General features: G+C 43.0%; 1 protein-coding gene across 1 annotated transcript in view; it reads left to right on the forward strand.

The window, feature by feature from the left end:
- SLC7A10 (solute carrier family 7 member 10) overlaps positions 1 to 15,466 on the forward strand; it is a 50,138-nt gene extending 34,672 nt beyond the window's left edge. Inside the window, exons 2-11 of the mRNA XM_001366935.4 lie at positions 321 to 525; positions 4,400 to 4,551; positions 5,393 to 5,518; positions 5,650 to 5,803; positions 9,149 to 9,272; positions 9,382 to 9,485; positions 9,950 to 10,046; positions 11,560 to 11,709; positions 13,751 to 13,928; positions 15,122 to 15,466. Coding sequence (XP_001366972.1) covers positions 321 to 525; positions 4,400 to 4,551; positions 5,393 to 5,518; positions 5,650 to 5,803; positions 9,149 to 9,272; positions 9,382 to 9,485; positions 9,950 to 10,046; positions 11,560 to 11,709; positions 13,751 to 13,928; positions 15,122 to 15,252 — 1,421 coding nt within the window. The 3' untranslated portion in view covers positions 15,253 to 15,466. The remainder of the gene's footprint in view (positions 1 to 320; positions 526 to 4,399; positions 4,552 to 5,392; positions 5,519 to 5,649; positions 5,804 to 9,148; positions 9,273 to 9,381; positions 9,486 to 9,949; positions 10,047 to 11,559; positions 11,710 to 13,750; positions 13,929 to 15,121) is intronic.
- The last annotated feature ends 227 nt before the right edge of the window (positions 15,467 to 15,693 follow it).

Below are 15,693 nucleotides of genomic sequence, written 5' to 3' on the forward strand. Positions count from 1 at the left end.
CCAGGAGTTCTAGGAGGATTAGCCACAGGGAATCCTCAATCCCACTCAGCTGGGCTGGACTCCAGCTCCCCTGATGGCCCAGCTGGCAGAGCCATGGTGTGCTTAGGGGAAGCTCAGTATCTGAGTCTATTAAACCCCGCACATTCTAAAGCAGAAGAGGAAGGTTTGGGTATCATTTGTTATTTGAGCTTATCTGTGCTGTTGCCTTTTCCTGAGGATCCCAGACCCCCAAACTTGGGTTTGGGGCAACAGGAGAAATTAGGATCCTGAATTCTTGCTCTTTTCTCCCATATTTTTCTTCCTCCCTTTCCCACTTACAGGTAACATCATTGGCTCTGGGATATTCATCTCCCCCAAAGGTGTGCTGGAACATACGGGCTCAGTAGGCCTAGCCCTTGTGGTCTGGGTACTAGGTGGAGGAATTGCAGCCCTGGGGTCTCTGTGTTATGCTGAGCTCGGAGTGGCCATCCCCAAATCTGGAGGTGATTACTCCTATGTGACTGAAATCTTTGGAGGCCTTGCAGGGTGAGTACTAAGGAATGAATTCTAGGATCATCCCACCCCCCCCAACTCCCACTCCATCAGAAGAGACAGGACCATTGACCCCTTTTGGATACGTGTCATATAGCCTGAAGTTTGGCTATACATGTTTGCTTACAAACCCCAGACACTAAAGGACAAACTATGGCCATTCACTTACCCTTGCTATGTCTGCTCTGCTTCCTTTGTAAATAAAGGATCTTTTCTGCATGCTGAGGGAGAAGAGGAGTTTTCTTCTCTTCTGGTGAGGAAGGGTAGCAGAAATACATTACTTAAAGTAAACTCAATATTATAAAAATCTGGATAAATTATAGCAAGTGTCAAATTCTCATTACAAAAGAATTCTCTTTCCAAAGGTACTTGGGGAAGGATGATGACAGTTAAAGACAAAGCACCCAATATGTTCTCAAAAGTTTCAAATTTTTATTTTATCTTAATCTAACTGGACTATTTCAGGACCTAATAATAGATCATGAAGGTAACAGATGTATCTAAATAAGCTATTACCTTTACATAGAAACCATCACCTAGTATCATTATCACTACTTTTATATATATATATGCATATATATGTATTTATATGTATGTATAGATATAATATGAGGATGGTAGTGGGGAAGGATAGGGATTAGGAACAGAACTCATAAAGGGAAGTCCCTGGATGGGTAAACTTCCTTGATAAGTACAAGTCAGAACTTTCTCTTCAATTGTGGGCCTTAAAGAGCTTCCTAAAGCATTGAGAAAAGAAATTACATACCCAGGGTCTGTCAATATATGTCAGATACCAAACTAGAATCCAGATCATCCTACCATTGAACCCAGCTCTTTTTATTTTTAATATATTTTTATTTCATTAAATATTTCCCAATTACATTTAAAAAGGTTTAACATTCCTTTTTTAGAATTTTGAGTTCCAGATTCTCTCCCGCCAGCATCTCCTATCCCTTGAGAAGTCAAGCAATGTGATACTGATTATACATGTGCAGTCATGCAAAGCATATTTCCATATTAGCCATATAAAAGAAAACACACCAAAAGAAATAAAGGAAAAAAAAGATGCTTCTGTTTGTATTCAGAGTCCATCAGTTCTCTCTGGCAGTAGATAGCCCTTTTCTTCCTGGATCCTTTGGAATTGGCTTGATCACAGTTGCCAGGTTTTTCACAGTTGATCATCTTTACAATATTCCAGCTCTTTTCTTGATCCACTATGTTACAGTGAGTAAAGAACTTGTGCAAATCCTGAATGGTCTATCTTGCCTTCTTTGGAATGGTCTCAATACCTGACTAGGCTAACTGTTGTGCCCACAACACCCTAATTAGCTACTACTAATTATGTGGAGGCAGCTACCAGAACTGCAGCATGGTACTGGAATAGAATGAATAAGTCCCCTCTCTAGGATGGGACTAACTTGCTATGTGACTTGGGCCCCCTGAAACTCTCCATTTCCTCATCTGTGAAATCATGGCTATGGTGTCGTGGTATCTAAGACTTAGCATTTTATACACTTTATGGACTTACTGTGAAACCTTGCCCTCCGTTTGAAACAATGACAGTATCACAAGACCTTACGTTTCCCAAAGCTCTCTGAACGTCATCACTTCACATACCATGTCCCAAAAGTGACCCAGCTATACCACTACTGAGCCTATACCCCCAAAATAGCAAAGAGGAAAATGATCTATGTGCACAAAAATATGTATAATAGCTCTTTTCATGGGAAGCAAAAATTGGAAACTAGGGGATATCTTCCTATTGGAGAATGACTAAACACATGATGGTATGTGAATATAATGGAATGTTATTGTGCTATGAGAAATTATGAAATGGACCGTTTCAGAGGAACCTAGGAAGACTTCTTTGAACAGATACATAACAAAATGAACAAAACCAGGACAATCTATTCAACACTAGCAACATTATAGAGAAAAATAACTTTGAAAGACTTTAGAACTCTAACCAACACAATGATAAGCTAAAAGTTCAGAAAGAATAATGATGAACCATGCCACTTACCTCCCACCAGGCAGGTAGCAAACTTAAAATGCAGAAAGAGCCATACTAATTTGGGATTTTGTTTTGCTAAACGATGAAAGGATATGTCAGGGGATTTGATTTGGGGTTGTTTATGTTTTTTGGTTTTTAGTTAATTCATGAGAGGAGTAAATTGTTTTTTTTATTTGATATTTGAAAAATAAAAATAATAAATTAAAATTTAAAATAGCAGTGCTATCTTAATATGATTGAAACAAACAACTCACAGTTAAGCTAAGACTTTCTCTCTCATATCAAGAAAAAGGAAAGGCTTTGATGGTTCTATTCAACATCTAGAGTACATTAGAAATACTTCTTAAAAACATATAGAATTTAATTCCTTACAATTGTCTGAGTAACTCACAGCAATTCAGCCCACCCTGTAAGTTCACTAAGAAGAGAGATTCTAGACAAATGAGTTCCAGAAGCTTTGTAGTAGAATTGGCAACAAAAGGGCAGGGGCTGCAGAGAGAGAGGGACTTGGGGAGTCTCATAATCATATCATCAAATAATCACAAATAATATACAGCAAAATATACAAAAACTCTCCCTGATATTTATATATACTAAACCCATGAATTGAAATGCAAAGGGATAGAATCCATTCATTCACATAATAATTTCTTCAACAGATAATAAATGATTATTAATTTTTAATTTCTTTAAACCCTTACCTTCTGCCTTAGAAACAATACTGCTTATTGGTTTCAAGGCAGAAGAATGGTAAGGGCTAGGCAATGGGTTTAAGTGACTTGCCACACAGTTAGGAAGTGTCTGAGGCCAGATTTGAACAAAGGACCTCCTGTCTCTAGGCCTGGCTCTCTATCCACTGAGCCACCTAGCTGCTCTTTTAATCAATTTTTTGATAAATGTTTCTGCTTTATGAAGAAAACACTATTGATAAGTATTATTTTATTTTTGAGAAGAAAAACAGACTATAAGAGCCTGGGGGAGGTCCTCACTCAAAATTCACCCTGCCCTAGGAAGGATACAGAGTATTCTATAGATGTAGAATAGACTGAGAGGTTAGGCAAAACAGAATTGCAGTACCTCAAAAGAAATGTGAGATGCACAAATTTAGAGGCATCTCCATCTCAGCTGTTCATATTTGTGCTGGACCTATAGTAGAGCCTTTAGAGCTCTGATCAACCACAGTCAAATACAGGTACCTTGACTCCAACATGGTGATGTCATTTTGGTCCTCTTCCAGTAGGATGAACAACAAGAAGCAACTTGCCCAAGGCCATACACTTTTAGAGGCAGACCTAGAACTAATTCCTAGGTTACCCAATCATTTCCACTACGCTGGAGGCCCTTAATGTAGCTCCTTTAATAGCCCCCTGAGTGGGGAGAAAGTGACTCTAGGGGGATGGTCATGTCTTAATCCAAAGCAAGTTTATCTCGTGATAAATGAAAATGGGAGGTCCACCAACCTTCCCAAACAGCTTGGACCAACGCCTGAGCAAAAGGCAGCCTCATAGCTAGAACACTGGATTTGGAGACAGGAAACCCTGTCTCAAACTAGGAAATAGTTAGCTGCCTGAACCTAGGCCAGTCATTTAACTTCTCACTTGAGGTTTTTAGTTTTCTCATCTGTAAAATTAAAGGTTGTGTTTATAACCTTGAGGGTATCTTTGAACTCTAAATTTATGACTCCCTGAGCTTTGTAAAAACACTGGCCTAGCTTCTAGGCTCTGGGTTCTGGACTCTAGGGCCAAGACTGGACCCTGAGCTACGGGCTTTAGCCCCTTGGTGCTGGGCTGGCCTTTAGACTTGGGGTTCCTTGCTCCCAGCAGTCCCTAAACCCTCTCTTTCCTCTAATTCCAGCTTCCTGCTGCTTTGGAGTTCAGTACTCATCATGTACCCCACCAGCCTGGCCGTCATCTCACTGACCTTCTCCAACTATGTCCTCCAGCCTGTGTTCCCCAATTGCATCCCGCCCTACACAGCTTCCAGAGTACTCTCCATGGCCTGCCTATGTAGGTGCCACCCATCTTGTAACTCCCTCCTCCCTGTAGTGCCTGGGGATCCCCCTGCATGGTTTGTAGGGAAAGGCTTCAGGTCCCTCTTTTTCTCCACTCACCCACATCTCCCACAAGGTGGACCTCGTGCCCAGTCTCTTCCCCTCTTCATCTGTATAGTTCATACATCTCTCTATATCCTTCTTCAATTTCTGTCTTCTTACCTCAGGAACAAAGAAGGCATTTAAATGCTTTGGGGAGGGGGGGGAGGTTAAGGGTGGTGGTAGGGGAGCCTGCCTGTGATAGCCTAAACATGGCCTCAGGAGCTTAGTAGAGGTAGTTAAATCCAGACCAGGAGTTTGACTGCACATAAGCTGTCACCCTTCCAAATTTGGGGGCCCCATCCCCAGACAGTTGCTTTGCCTTCTCTTTCAGAATTCATCATGAAATTGTGGGAATATTCATAGAATATGACAAATGGCCCAAAGGCTCAAGACCACCCTCTTTTCTTTCCACCCCCAATTCCTGTAAAGCACAACTGTATACCTGGCCATCCATGTCCCAGTAAACTGACCTAAAAAGCAACTTGCCTGTCACCCTGCCCAGCCTGTTATAGGGACAGAATTCCTTAAATTCACTCACCCCTCACCCCTGAGCCATTAAAATAAAATTAGTTTTTGCTCACTTCTTCAGGAACGAGTTTTGTTGTTTAGGTTTATCCAAATGTACCCAGTGCTCATCATTACACATAACCAAGAGGGATCTGGGGAGAAATTTTGTCTCCTGAGCTTGTGGCCATATCTCCAGGACATGGCGGTCCCATAGTCTGTTCCAGTAACACCCCTTTCCTCCTACCCAGTGTTCCTCACATTTGTGAATGGCTCCAGTGTCCGGTGGGCCACCCGGATCCAGGACATCTTCACAGGAGGGAAGTTGCTGGCACTTGCCCTCATCATCAGTGTTGGCTTCGTCCAGATCTTCCGGGGTACTGAAAATGGGGTGGGTGGGTTGCCTGGCTTCTGGGCTCCAGGGGAGGCTGTTCTACCATGAATGGGTCTTTGGGGTTGGAGACACCCATTGGCCTCTTTCCCCCAATACTCCATCTGGCCTCCACAGGCAACTATGAGGAGCTGAAGCCTGGCAATGCATTTAGCTTCTGGATGACACCTACCGTGGGGCACCTGGCCCTTGCCTTCCTGCAGGCATCCTTTGCGTTCAGCGGCTGGAATTTTCTCAACTATGTGACAGAAGAACTGGTTGAGCCCCGCAAGTGAGTGAGCATCCGTGGGATGTGGGGGCCCATGAAGTCCAAGGCTCTGGGAGACAAGAAGTGCTAATGCTCCCCACAGCCTTGATGGAGGAATGATGCAAAATATGAACTGTCTTCCAGGATGGGGAAATGGGAGGGAGAGAGAGAGGCACAGGTCCTGACACAGGAAGTCCAAAAGTGGCTCAACTGGATGAGGGATGGGTTTTCAATAGCTACTTTCCTGAGGGAAACAGAAGTCTGTATCTTTGATGCCTCTACCGACAATGAGAACTAGTACCCTGGACTTGGAGTCAAGAGACCAGAATTCGAATCTCAAAGTCAGCCTTTACTGTGTGACCATGGACAAGTTGCTTGACTCTTTTAAAGCCTCGGTTTCCTGACCTGAAAAATAGGAGTTAACGATTTCTAATGAAACTATTCACCATAAAAGGTTATTGTGAGGATCAAATGAGGAAATATGCAGGGTGTCCCAAAAGTCCTAGTGAGGCTGCAAGCTTTGATTGCTTTAATTTGAATCCTGCAGAGTAACCTGCCCTGTAGAAAAAGGAGGAGCTCTGAGACCCATCTTTGGAACAATACTTCAAATGTTTCTACCAAGGGACCTATATTTTTCCTTCAAGTTGCTGAGAGCTCCTCTCAATCAGGCTCAGTCCCAGACATAAGAGCACTATAGTTTATCACATCTGGAATACTAATTGTGGCAGCCCTGTTGATATCCTTTGTAGCAAAGAGGAGACTGAAATATGATTTCAGCAATAAAAATGATACTTCTTTGTGGTTAAAATAATATTAACATAAGTAAAATTAGAGTAAATCTAAATATTAAAATTTTGAAAATTTAAAATTAATCACTTTAAAAATTCAAATAAATAAAAGTAAATATAAATGTTAAAATAAATAAGGCTATTTAATTGCTTTAAAGTGATTCAAATAAATAAAGGTAAATATAAATATTAAAATAAAACCACTTAATCTCTTTAAAGCTGAAGCCACCCTCAGACTTTTGGATCACACTGTATGTAAATTATCAGCTATTATTATCATTCTTTTTCCTTAGGTAGGAAAGGAGGCTGATAATAAGCATCTTCTCTGTGTATAGACCTTGAAGGGGGAAAAAAGAGCCCGACTCTCATCTGAGGGGTTGACAAGAGACAAGAATGGATTTTCCAAAGAACAGAGTAAAAGAGCCTGCTTCTCTAAGAAAGAATGACTACTCGTTAGAGGCCAAGTTAAATGGTCTGTGACCTTTGGGTCAACGTACCCTAAGCTCCTGAATGTTAGTAAAAAGATTCTGGGCCTAGAAATTGGAAAGCCTGTATTCTTGTTTCTTAACCTCCAGAATGGCTAATAATAATTACTTCACTATGTGCCTTTGGGCAAATCATCTAAGTTTTAGGCTTAGTTTCCTCATCCATAAAATGAAAATAATATGAGGATCCCATGAAAGAATTAGGCTTGCTTAACCTAAAGAACCTGGATGTTTAACCAGGGGGCACAGGAGAGTTATCTTCCCCTAGATAAGGGACTGTCAAGTAAAAGAATGATGATACTTTTTTCTTTCTTGGCCCCAGGGGGCAGAACTAGATTTAATGGAGGGAAGTAACAGAGAGGTTCAATTTAGCATAGTATGAGGGAAAAAAAAGATAGTGTCTGACAATGGAATAAGTTGTTTTATCAGGTAGCAAACTTCCCCATACTTTTTGTAAGTAGTCAGAGTCAAGATTCTGGCATGGCGCAGGAGGCTGGACTAGACAACCTCTAAGACTCTTTCCAGTTCTGAGATTCTGTGAATCTCTGCCCAGACTATCTCACAGGGTTTAGAATCAAAGCACATTAGAGCTGGAAGGACCTCATAAGCCATCTCACCCAGGCCCTTTTCTCTTCAGATGTTGGAAGTAAGGCCAGGAGAGGGGTTAAATATTTGCTGGGATCACACAGTGAGTTAGGGGCAGAGCCAAAGCTGTGCTGAGGCTCAAACCAGATCACAATTTAACATGTCTTGGAAAGTAGAAAGTCCCATGCAGCTGTGAGACCCCAGGGCAACCTTCCCAGCCCCATATGGCTCCAAATATGGGGAATTCTGATTCCTTGTTAATCAGCTGAGGCATGAGGAAGCTTGATGTTGGTTCCTACTGGATGTGCACAGTGGGCAGATGTCAGATGCAAGACAAAAACAAAACAAAATAAAACCTAAACCATTACATTGTCATCCCAAAAGGAAAAGCAAATAGATCCTGAGATTAGCTAACCAAAAAAGGAGGAGGATGGGTCAAACCCAATCCTTCTTACTGAGCAGCCCTTCTGCATCCTAAATCTCTCAGTATCAGAGGGTTTGCCATAGGCTACCAGACAAAGGACAACCACTTCCACATTATTTGGGGTCTGAAGATCCAAAATGTGAATTATTCAGGCCTCCAAGTCTCTACTACTGGGAGCAAGAGAAGGAAAAGGAGAAAAAAAGATGGAGTTGTCTGGCAATGGAATAAGTTGTCTTATCAGGTAGCAAACCTCCCCTCATTTAAAAAAAAAAAGGCAGGGGGACAGATGGAAGGAGGGAAAAATCCAGATCTGTGGCTCCCTGTAAGCCATTCCAGTCCATGGAGTGGCTCAGAACTCACTGTTGGTGAGATAGGAGTTGAATGATTTTCCTGGATTCCAGTGCCACCAGTTTCCCAGAGGCCATCTGGTCCAAATCATACCTTATTAGAAATTCCTTCTAAAATCTCTAATAAGCAAACGTCTAGCTAGCCTGGGCTTTAAGACCTCAAGTAAGAAAGAACACTCTGCCTACAAAGGCAGCCTATTTCCTTTTCTTGATAGCTGTGATCATTAGGAAGTTCATCCTTATTTCTAGTCTAGATAACAACAACAAAAATAACTATAGCTAGCACTTCAAGGTTTGCCAAATGCTGTCTATTTGTTATCTCATTTAATCCTTGCAACCACCCTGGGAGGTAGATACTATTATTATCCCCATTTTACAGATGAGGAAACTGAGGCAAATGAAAGTTAAAAGACTTGACCAGGATCACACAGCTAGTGAGTGTCTGAGACAGGATTTTAACTCAGGTCTCCCTGATTCCTGGCACTATAGCCACTGCACCACTTATTGTATGCCCATTGCCTTTAGCTCTGCCCTCTGCCTTCTTTATCTTCTTCTATTCCATTCTCCTACCCAACATACATATGTTGTGAGAGACCGTGGACTATCAAAGGTTGCAGGTAGAGCATGCTGCTAGCCAGGGGGCATTAGATATTCCCACAGCTATGCCTCACCACCTGTGGCTCTGTTTTTTCCTTCTCCCAAGTATCAATACTGATGAATCCCTATTGTTCTCCCAACAGGAACCTACCTCGAGCCATCTTCATCTCCATTCCACTGGTGACCTTTGTGTATACCTTCACCAATGTAGCATACTTCACAGCCATGTCCCCACAGGAGCTCTTGTCTTCCAATGCAGTCGCTGTGGTAAGTACCACCGCCAACCCTAACCCGAGACGTGCTCTGCTCCCTCTTCTTCACTGACCACTCCCAGGCAGGCTAGTCACCTCAATCCCTCTGCCTTCCATTGTTCTAGACATTTGGAGAGAAGCTACTGGGCTATTTCTCTTGGATCATGCCTGTCTCGGTCGCCCTTTCCACTTTTGGAGGGATCAATGGATATCTTTTCACCTCCTCCAGGTAAGCAACCTAGATCTCTGTCAAGAAGGGGTGATGTCCAGGGAGACTGAGAAGGGCTAAAGACTTCAAGAGGGGTGAGAAAGAGTTGAGGATGAGTCCTCCTTTAACATTAACATAGAATCTCCCGAGGAAAATTCCCAATTCCTCTAAAAACAACACAAGAGAGAATCAGGAAAGGGAAAATTTTCATGCCTACCTTGGCTACTCAACCCTAGCTAAGGGGAAGGTCAAAAGGGTTTTCCTCAGTGAGACAGAGAGAATTGGGGAGATGGAAGGATCACTTAGCCATTAGTCACAGGCTAACCAAGCCAGTGTCTTGGATGTTCAATCAATAAGGCACCAGGAAGGGATGAGAAATCTAGGGCTCAGTTCTAAATTCTGTACTGCTACCATCTATTCCCCATTGTCTGATGTACTCAATGTAGAGCTTATCCAGGCTCCAGACTGGTATTTCTTCCTTCCAGATTATGCTTTTCTGGAGCCCGTGAAGGCCACCTTCCCAGCCTGCTGGCCATGATTCATGTCCAACACTGCACCCCCATTCCTGCACTTCTCGTCTGTGTAAGTCTAGCTATCCCTGATTGTACCTGACCCCCTGTTCCAAGAGATTCTGGGGCTGGACTGGGACCTGCTGGCTTTCTATAAACACAACATCAGGGACTTTAGTAGAATCTCATGAGCGATGAAAATCAACTTGCTTGAATTATCTAAATAACTAGCCTCAGTTTACTTTGCCAGTATACACCTGGAAATGAAATATATTGACTAGAGTTGACAACCTAGGTAATGAGGTTATCAAAACCTCTTTCCCAGTTTGTCACTCCAGCTTTTTCTTGTAGGACTCTAGTGTTCTTCCTTGGGTTGGCACCAACCTCTCAGAGGCAAGAGAAAATATGTCCCCATATGTACCTCCCTCATCCCACATTAATCCCCTAACAAGGTCACCAATCCAAGTGACCTCCACCCCAAAGGTGATTGGGGCTGAGTTTCTGGAATTGGAATTTAAATGCCATATATGAGAAACACATTCACATACACAGCCTCCTAAGCTTGGTCTTGCCAGGCATTGATGGAAGAGTCACCATTGCTGACCAAGAAGCAACTGTAGCGATTTGGAATGGGGTGATATAGTCTAACTGTTCTTGTAGGGCAGTTATGAGAAATGGGACTTTCCTAAAAAAATAGACATGCAAAGTAAAGGTGGCAAGAACAGGAGAATTAAGTCAGACTTCAGAAATAAACAAAACCAAAAAAGTAGACCTCACTTAGCCTCCCATAAAGCATTGCATGCGGGATTGAATAAAAGAATGACTTTTCTGCATCCTAGGCTTACTTACTCCCACTCTGATTAGATGGAGGATGAGAAAGGAAGATCCCCTGGAAAACTCTTTCCCCAATGCTACAGAGCCAGACCTAATGGGTATAAGAACCCTCTACTCCCCTCCCCTTCCTTTTCCTACCCCCTTCTCCCACCTCCCTCCTTGGCATTAACTACACCTTTTTGGCATCCCTAAATACTCCTTGAGCTGTGAGCCTGGCAGTGGAAGGATCTCATTCCCATTGTGATAAGGACAGGCTCGTGCTCCCTGTGGCTCCCAGTTAGAACACAGCTATGCTTATTCACACTGAGAGGAATTCTGAGAAATTATGAAGGTTGTCTTCAACTCCCACCCTGACTTCCTTTTATGTCTTCCCTCCTTTTACCAGGGCTAACTCCTCACTTTCATCCCTTAAATTCCCTGGATAGTACCTAGTCTGCCCTCCAACACAGAACTCTCACCTGCCTCTGGATCTTCCTCTAGGACACCCCCACAGCCTCCCCCCCAAAAAAACTTGCTTCTTCCTTGAACATCTTTATCCCCTGTTCTCTGACCATGGGCATCTCCTACTGTGAAGAAATTACCAAGCAAATTAACCCCCTTTCCCCCTTGGATCCAGATCAGCAAGGAAAGAACTTGAGGTTTAAGTAGCAGAAGAGAAGGTACCACTGAGTCAGTGTGAGGGGACCAAAGGCAGCCAGCCACAGAGGGGGGGCTTTCATATGCATTTACAGTCAATCCCCCTTCTCTTCCAGTGTGGAGTCACAGCAGTGATCATGCTTGTGGGAGACACGTACACATTGATTAATTACGTGTCCTTCATCAACTACCTCTGTTACGGAGTGACCATCATTGGCTTGATTGTGTTGAGATGGAAGAGACCCAAGCTCTTCAGACCCATCAAGGTGAGCATCACTCAGCCTCACGTAGGGCCTGAATGTGCTATGAGGGGCCTCAGTGCTCCTTAGCTGAGGTAGCCCAGACCCCAAAACCACAATCATCTTAAGGAACAAGGGAGAGCGAGCCTTTAGGAGTGCCTTCCATTTGTCACCTCATTCAGCCGCTAGGTGGCGCAGCAAATAGAACTGGAAATGAGGTCGATAATTTATTTACTAGAGGCATGACCCCGGGTAAGTCACTTTATATTTCATTGCCTCGATTTCCTCAGCTGCAAGATGTGGATGATAATATCAGCATTGTTATTAGGGTAAAATTAGACAATATTGATATGGGGCTTCACAAGCCTTGAAGTGCTATGTAAATATTAGCTAGCATTAGATTATTATTAGAGCTATTATTTGATTATTATTATTAGAGCTATTATTTGATTATTTTAGAGCTATCATTAGAGTATTATTAAAGCTAGTATTATATTATTATAGCTATCATTTATTATTACTATGGATATCAGATTATCATTATAGTTACCATTAGATGATTATTATTAAATATATCATTAGATTATTACTATAGATATCAGAATATTATTATAGCTGCCATTAGATTGTTATTAACACTATCATTAGATTATTATTATAGCTATCAGATTATTATTAAAGCTGTTATTAGATTATTATTATTACTATAGATATCAGATTATTATTATAGGTACCATTAAATTATTAACACTATCATTAATTATTATAACTATCAGGTTATTATTAAAGCTATCATTAGATTATTATTATTAAAGCTATTATTAGATTATCATGAGTTATTCAATTATTGTTATAGTTATCATTTGATTATTATTACTATGATTATCAGAATATTATTATAGCTACCATTAGATTATTATTATTAGATTCTTACCAAGACCTTTTTAGGTAGGTGCTATTATCATCCCCATTTTAGAGATGAGGAAACTGAAATTGAGACTGAGAGTAATTAAATGACTTGTCTAGCATCACAGAGCTAATAGGTGTCTGTGGCAGGATTTGAACTCAAGAGGTCTTCTTTGTTTCTCTAATTCTGGCTCACTATCCACTCTACCACCTAGTGGCCTCATCATCAGCTGGGGCTGAGCAGGACACCCAGAAAAATAATATAATATTCTGCCTAAGGTATATACCAGAATGTGTGCATCCAAAGGAATATTTTCCCTTCATAACAGCCCCATTGAGGATCACGCAACATTGCTACTGTTCTTGGCATCTCTGTGAACCACCTTTCATAGTCAACTTGAAAACAAACACACAGAAGACCTCATTACTTCAAAGTTGTCCCTTATTTTTCACCCCACACATACAACCATGCACAATGAGCCAACTTAGCAATAACAGCTCATTTGCTCTGTCAGACACTGTGCTAAGTGTTTTATAACTCTTAATCTCATTCGATCCTCACAACCCTGGGAGGTGGGTATTGTTATTATCATCCCCATTTTACAGATGAGAAACAGAAATGAATAGAGGTGAAGTGACTGGCCCAGGGTCACACAGAGAGTAAGTGCCTGAGGTCAGATTTGACCCCCTCACTGCCACTGATTGCTCCTAGTTCTCTCCTTGTCATCATCCCAAGGGCTCCACTTTTGGGCTTTCCAAGTCCTTCTGTGGTCTCTGCCACAGAATTTCCTTATCTACATCATCCCCATAATTAAAGCATGAGTTCACTCATGAGTTGTGAGTGGACTGGCTTTTTCTATTTGTATTCCCTGGATTTCATATAGCATTTGGCCCAGAACCATCCATAAAGGGTTTTTCGCTGATTCAGCCAATAACCTTCCCTAATGATTGTTGGGAGAGGGGAAATGAAGGCAGGAAGGGCCAGGGGTTCCAGGAGATTGCTGGGCAGGGAATAGGGCTGTCCCGGTCTCATTTTTGTCTTTGCATCCCCGGTGCCTGGCACAGTATACAGGAGGCACTTCATAAATGCTCATTGCCCCGGATCCTAACTCCTGGGAGAAGGTGGCCCCATTGGCCCTTGTTGCTCTTTCTCCCTTTCCAGGTAAACATTCTCATCCCAATCACATACTTGACCTTTTGGGCATTTCTGCTGATCTTCAGCTTTTACTCAGAGCCTGTGGTCTGTGGCATTGGCCTCATCATCATTCTCACAGGCGTCCCTGTGTTCTTCCTGGGAGTATCCTGGAAAAACAAACCAAAGTGTGTGCACAGGCTGGTTGGTGAGTGATGGGATGGGGCAGAGCAGTGGCTGGGAGGAGGGATGGGCTCCTCTAGGAGCAGGAGGGAACCTCACATACCATTTAATCCAACCTCCTCTTTTTACACATGAGGACACTAAGACCCAGGGAGGTTGAGTGACTTGCCCAATGTCACAGGGATAGTAAGCTGTCCAGGGCAAGATTTGAACCCAGGTTCTCTGACTCCAGAAAGGGTCCTCTTTCCGCTGTACCACCCTACGAAGTTGGCCTGTAGGGGTCCAAGGGGAAAAGAGCCACCACAATCAATGAAAGACTATGTGGGATTCCACTGGAGAGAAGAGTCCTCCAGGACCTGGAAAGACATTTGCTCTGGGTTACTCATTATGCCAACTCTTTATATGGCCTTTTTTTTCTTTTTCAGTCACATCTAAATAATTTTTGACTCAAGGACTTTGATGTTAAAGCTCTTTCAACATTACAGTCCTCCAATCATACTCCCTCCAGAAAAAAGAGAGAGGGGAGGGGAAGAGAGAGAGGGGGGGGGGAAGGAAAGGAAAGGAAAGGAAAGGAAAGGAAAGGAAAGGAGAGGAGAGGAGAGGAGAGGAGAGGAGAGGAGAGGAGAGGAGAGGAGAGGAGAGGAGAGGAGAGGAGAGGAGAGGAGAGGAGAGGAGAGGAGAGGAGAGGAGAGGAGAGGAGAGGAGAGGAGAGGAGAGGAGAGGAGAGGAGAGGAGAGGAGAGGAGAGGAGAGGAGAGGAGAGGAGAGGAGAGGAGGAAGGCAGGGAGGCAGCACGTAGGAGAGAGTACCATACTGAGGAGAAGCTCTGGGCCAGGACTCAGGAGAGCTGGATTCCAGTCCTGCCCTTGCCACTAACTTCCTATGTGACTTTCAGCAAATCCCTTCCCTTCTCTGGGCCTTCTTCACCACATGTAAAGTGAGGGGGTTGAATGAGATGCTCTTTAAGGTCCCTCCCAGCTCTGACAGTCTGAATCTGTGACCTCAGAGACCTGCAGGTATGGGAATGGGGGTGGTTCTCTGAGGGACAGATTGAAGAAGTAGCTTTGGGGTTGTGTTATTGAGGGGTAGATAGAACTGGACAGGTTTCCTCTGGGAATCCTGGTGGGTTATTTTTCAGTTTTCTGCAAACCACTCAATGATTGGTGTCGCAGGGCGGCCAGTCCTAGCCCTTGCCCTAATGGCTTCTGTCTGCCCTCAGAGTCCATTACATGCTGGGGCCAGAAGTTGTGCTTCGTGGTATACCCTCACTGTGATGCCCCTGAAGAGGAAAATGGTCCCTGTCCTCACCCCACCCTTCCTGGAAGTGAAAAGACTTTGAAGACACAATGAGATGCTTATCAAGAGTCAAGTAGATTTTTTTTTGTTTACATGTTTTGTTTTTGTTTTTGAAAAAGTTTTCTTGGGGAAAAAAACAAAAGATGTTTCTTAGCCAATTTTAATAGCAAAGCCCTCCAAACAGCAGCCCCCACTCCAGATCAGCCCATCTTAGCTATGCAGACAGCAAGAAGTCTATAAATAAAACAAGGATTCGATTGGTTAATTCTGACACTTGGTTCAGTCCATCAGTGAGGTTAATTTGGAAGCACAATGCATAGAGGCTAGGTGAGCTGCTCCTGTCCTAAAGGACCAGCAAAACTGGGAATTTGGGGCCACACTCACACCTCTGCCCTGAGAGCTCCACATCTCAGAGAGTGGAACCAATATGGGCCCATCTGCTGGATTTGTAATTCCACATAATCTAGTGAGTGCTCATGGCCCCCCAGCCCATGC

Source organism: Monodelphis domestica, chromosome 1 (genome assembly GCF_027887165.1).
Source record: "Monodelphis domestica isolate mMonDom1 chromosome 1, mMonDom1.pri, whole genome shotgun sequence".
Classification (NCBI taxonomy): domain Eukaryota; kingdom Metazoa; phylum Chordata; class Mammalia; order Didelphimorphia; family Didelphidae; genus Monodelphis; species Monodelphis domestica.